Source organism: Neltuma alba, unplaced genomic scaffold (assembly GCF_004799145.2).
Source record: "Neltuma alba isolate B1F8T4 unplaced genomic scaffold, ASM479914v2 tig00001382_pilon, whole genome shotgun sequence".
NCBI classification, from domain to species: domain Eukaryota; kingdom Viridiplantae; phylum Streptophyta; class Magnoliopsida; order Fabales; family Fabaceae; genus Neltuma; species Neltuma alba.
In genome coordinates, this window is record NW_021632437.1 from 21575 (window position 1) to 23555 (window position 1981).

Genomic DNA, 1981 nt, shown 5'->3' on the forward strand with positions numbered 1-1981 from the left:
AGAGTACCCATTTAGGAAATAGTAGTGACTCTTCCCTGCTCTCTACAGAAAGAAATGGACATTACTCTCAGATTCAGTACAGCCTACCATTTGCAAATATATGGATAAATAAAGAGAATAATTCAAATGTTAAAGGATATGTTACAAGCACGTGTGCTTGATTTTTGTGGAAACTGGGATAGATACTTGCCTTTAGCTGAATTCACTTATAATAACCATTTTCATTCATGTATTCGAATGGCTTTGTACAAAGTGCTCTATGGGAGGAAGTGTAGATCTCCCTTATACTGGATGGAACTTAGTGAAAGAAGGAAGTATGGTCCTAACTTAGTGGATCAGACCTCTTAGTAGATTAAGGCTATCTAGCAAAGACTCCTAACAGCTTAAAGTAGACAAAAGAGCTATGAGACATTAGAAGGAGATTGTTAGAGTTTGATGTTAGGGATCATCTATTCCTTAAAGTGTCTCCAACTATAGGAGTCAGTCGATCCCTAAAGACTAAGAAATTGAATCCGAAGTATGTTGAACCATTCCAGATTCTTTCCAAAGCTAGACCAGTAGCTTACAAATTGGGCCTTCTCCTGAATTTAAGCCAAATCCATGATGTCTTCTATGTCTCCCAACTGAAGAAGCACCACCTAAACCCGGCTCATGTCAAAGTTGAACCAGAGCGAATCATTGATAAGAATGTCAAGCAACTAAGGAACAAGCAGATTCTGTTGGTCAAGGTTGTCTGGAAAGGTCTTTCACCAGAAGAAGCAACATGGGAAATGGAAGCTGAAATAAAGGAAAATTATCCCAAACATTTCCCATAAAGTACGTTTTAAATTTCAAGGATGAAATTTATTTAGGGGGAGAAATGTCACATCTAGTAATTTGGTAAATAGAAGTAAGAATATTTCTAGAAATTTAAGGGCCAGAATAATAGGAAGAAATGAGAAGACACAACTCTTAAAGTTATGTTAGTGTCAGGGTAAAAATATAATTTCCAAAACTTATAGGTAGGTCTATGTAATTTTAAAAAATATGTTAGAAATCCCCAAGAATTATGGGATAATTATGGAAAGGGAAAAACCCCTGGAGAGTGTAGTAGTCTCAAAAAGTTAGAATTTTGATGGGAAATAATTATTATGAATTTCTACTTAATTTTAAAAATTTGGCTAGTTAAGGAAAACTGGTCAAAAATTAATTATGAAAAATATTTTTGAGGGTTAGAAAATTGAGAAAAAATAGGGATAATGTACCTTGCAAATTATATGAAGTGTATAAGTGGTTTTATTCTGAAATTACCCCTAGGGAATTTAAGGTCTATTTAAGCCAAACTGAGACTTCTATTTGAAAATTTTCAAATAAATACTTTTAAGGATAATTAAATTCTAAGAAAATTCATAAGGTATTCCTAGGAATTATAAAAGATTATGAAGTAGAAAGGAGCCCGTTAAATGTTCAGAGATTTCTTAATTGTCTTCCCGAGTAAAGAAATCACTGTGAAAAGAAAAATAGTTTTCTTCTTTACTATTGATAAAAAATTACGATGGGAACAAAGGAGAGCATTTTGGGAAGAAAAAAATAATAAGAATGTATTATGGATCTGACAGAAAATAATTACAGTAGCCAGGATACTGTAATTATAGAATAGAAATTGTTTTCAGAGCAAAGTGTACTAATAAAGTAAAAAGCACTCTCTTGTCTTTTACTTGGCTCATAATGTGTTACTTGTCAAGCTATGAAGTGGAGAAGATTAAGATGCCATTTGTCAAGCCAAGTATGGAGAGGATTTTGACTTTAGAAAATCCATTTCAATTAAAATTATTTTAAGAAGGGAAATTAGTACAAGATGGTTTAGGGTGTTGACACATCATCATTGAAATTAGTTTAACCTTGGATAGCAAATGCTTGAGGCTTGGCTTATAACTAGCCATCTACCCCTCTCACAAGACACCAATTTTGGCCAACCTAAGGGAGGTTCTTGCAATTTGTT

At 33.4% G+C, this 1981-nt stretch overlaps 1 protein-coding gene across 1 annotated transcript; it reads left to right on the top strand.

The window, feature by feature from the left end:
* The first annotated feature begins 237 nt into the window (after positions 1-237).
* LOC114756114 (uncharacterized) lies at positions 238-815 on the top strand. The gene is made up of 2 exons (XM_028945031.1): positions 238-319; positions 463-815. The coding sequence occupies exons 1-2, from the start codon at positions 238-240 to the stop codon at positions 813-815; spliced, it is 435 nt and encodes a 144-aa protein (XP_028800864.1).
* Positions 816-1981: the final 1166 nt, after the last annotated feature.

Bases quoted from the DNA above. Each gene is read 5' to 3' on its own strand.
- LOC114756114 (XM_028945031.1), top strand. From the start codon at position 238: ATGGCTTTGTACAAAGTGCTCTATGGGAGGAAGTGTAGATCTCCCTTA. The intron at 320-462 runs GTCCTAACTTAG...TATTCCTTAAAG, and splicing joins TAGTGAAAGAAGGAAGTATG to TGTCTCCAACTATAGGAGTC.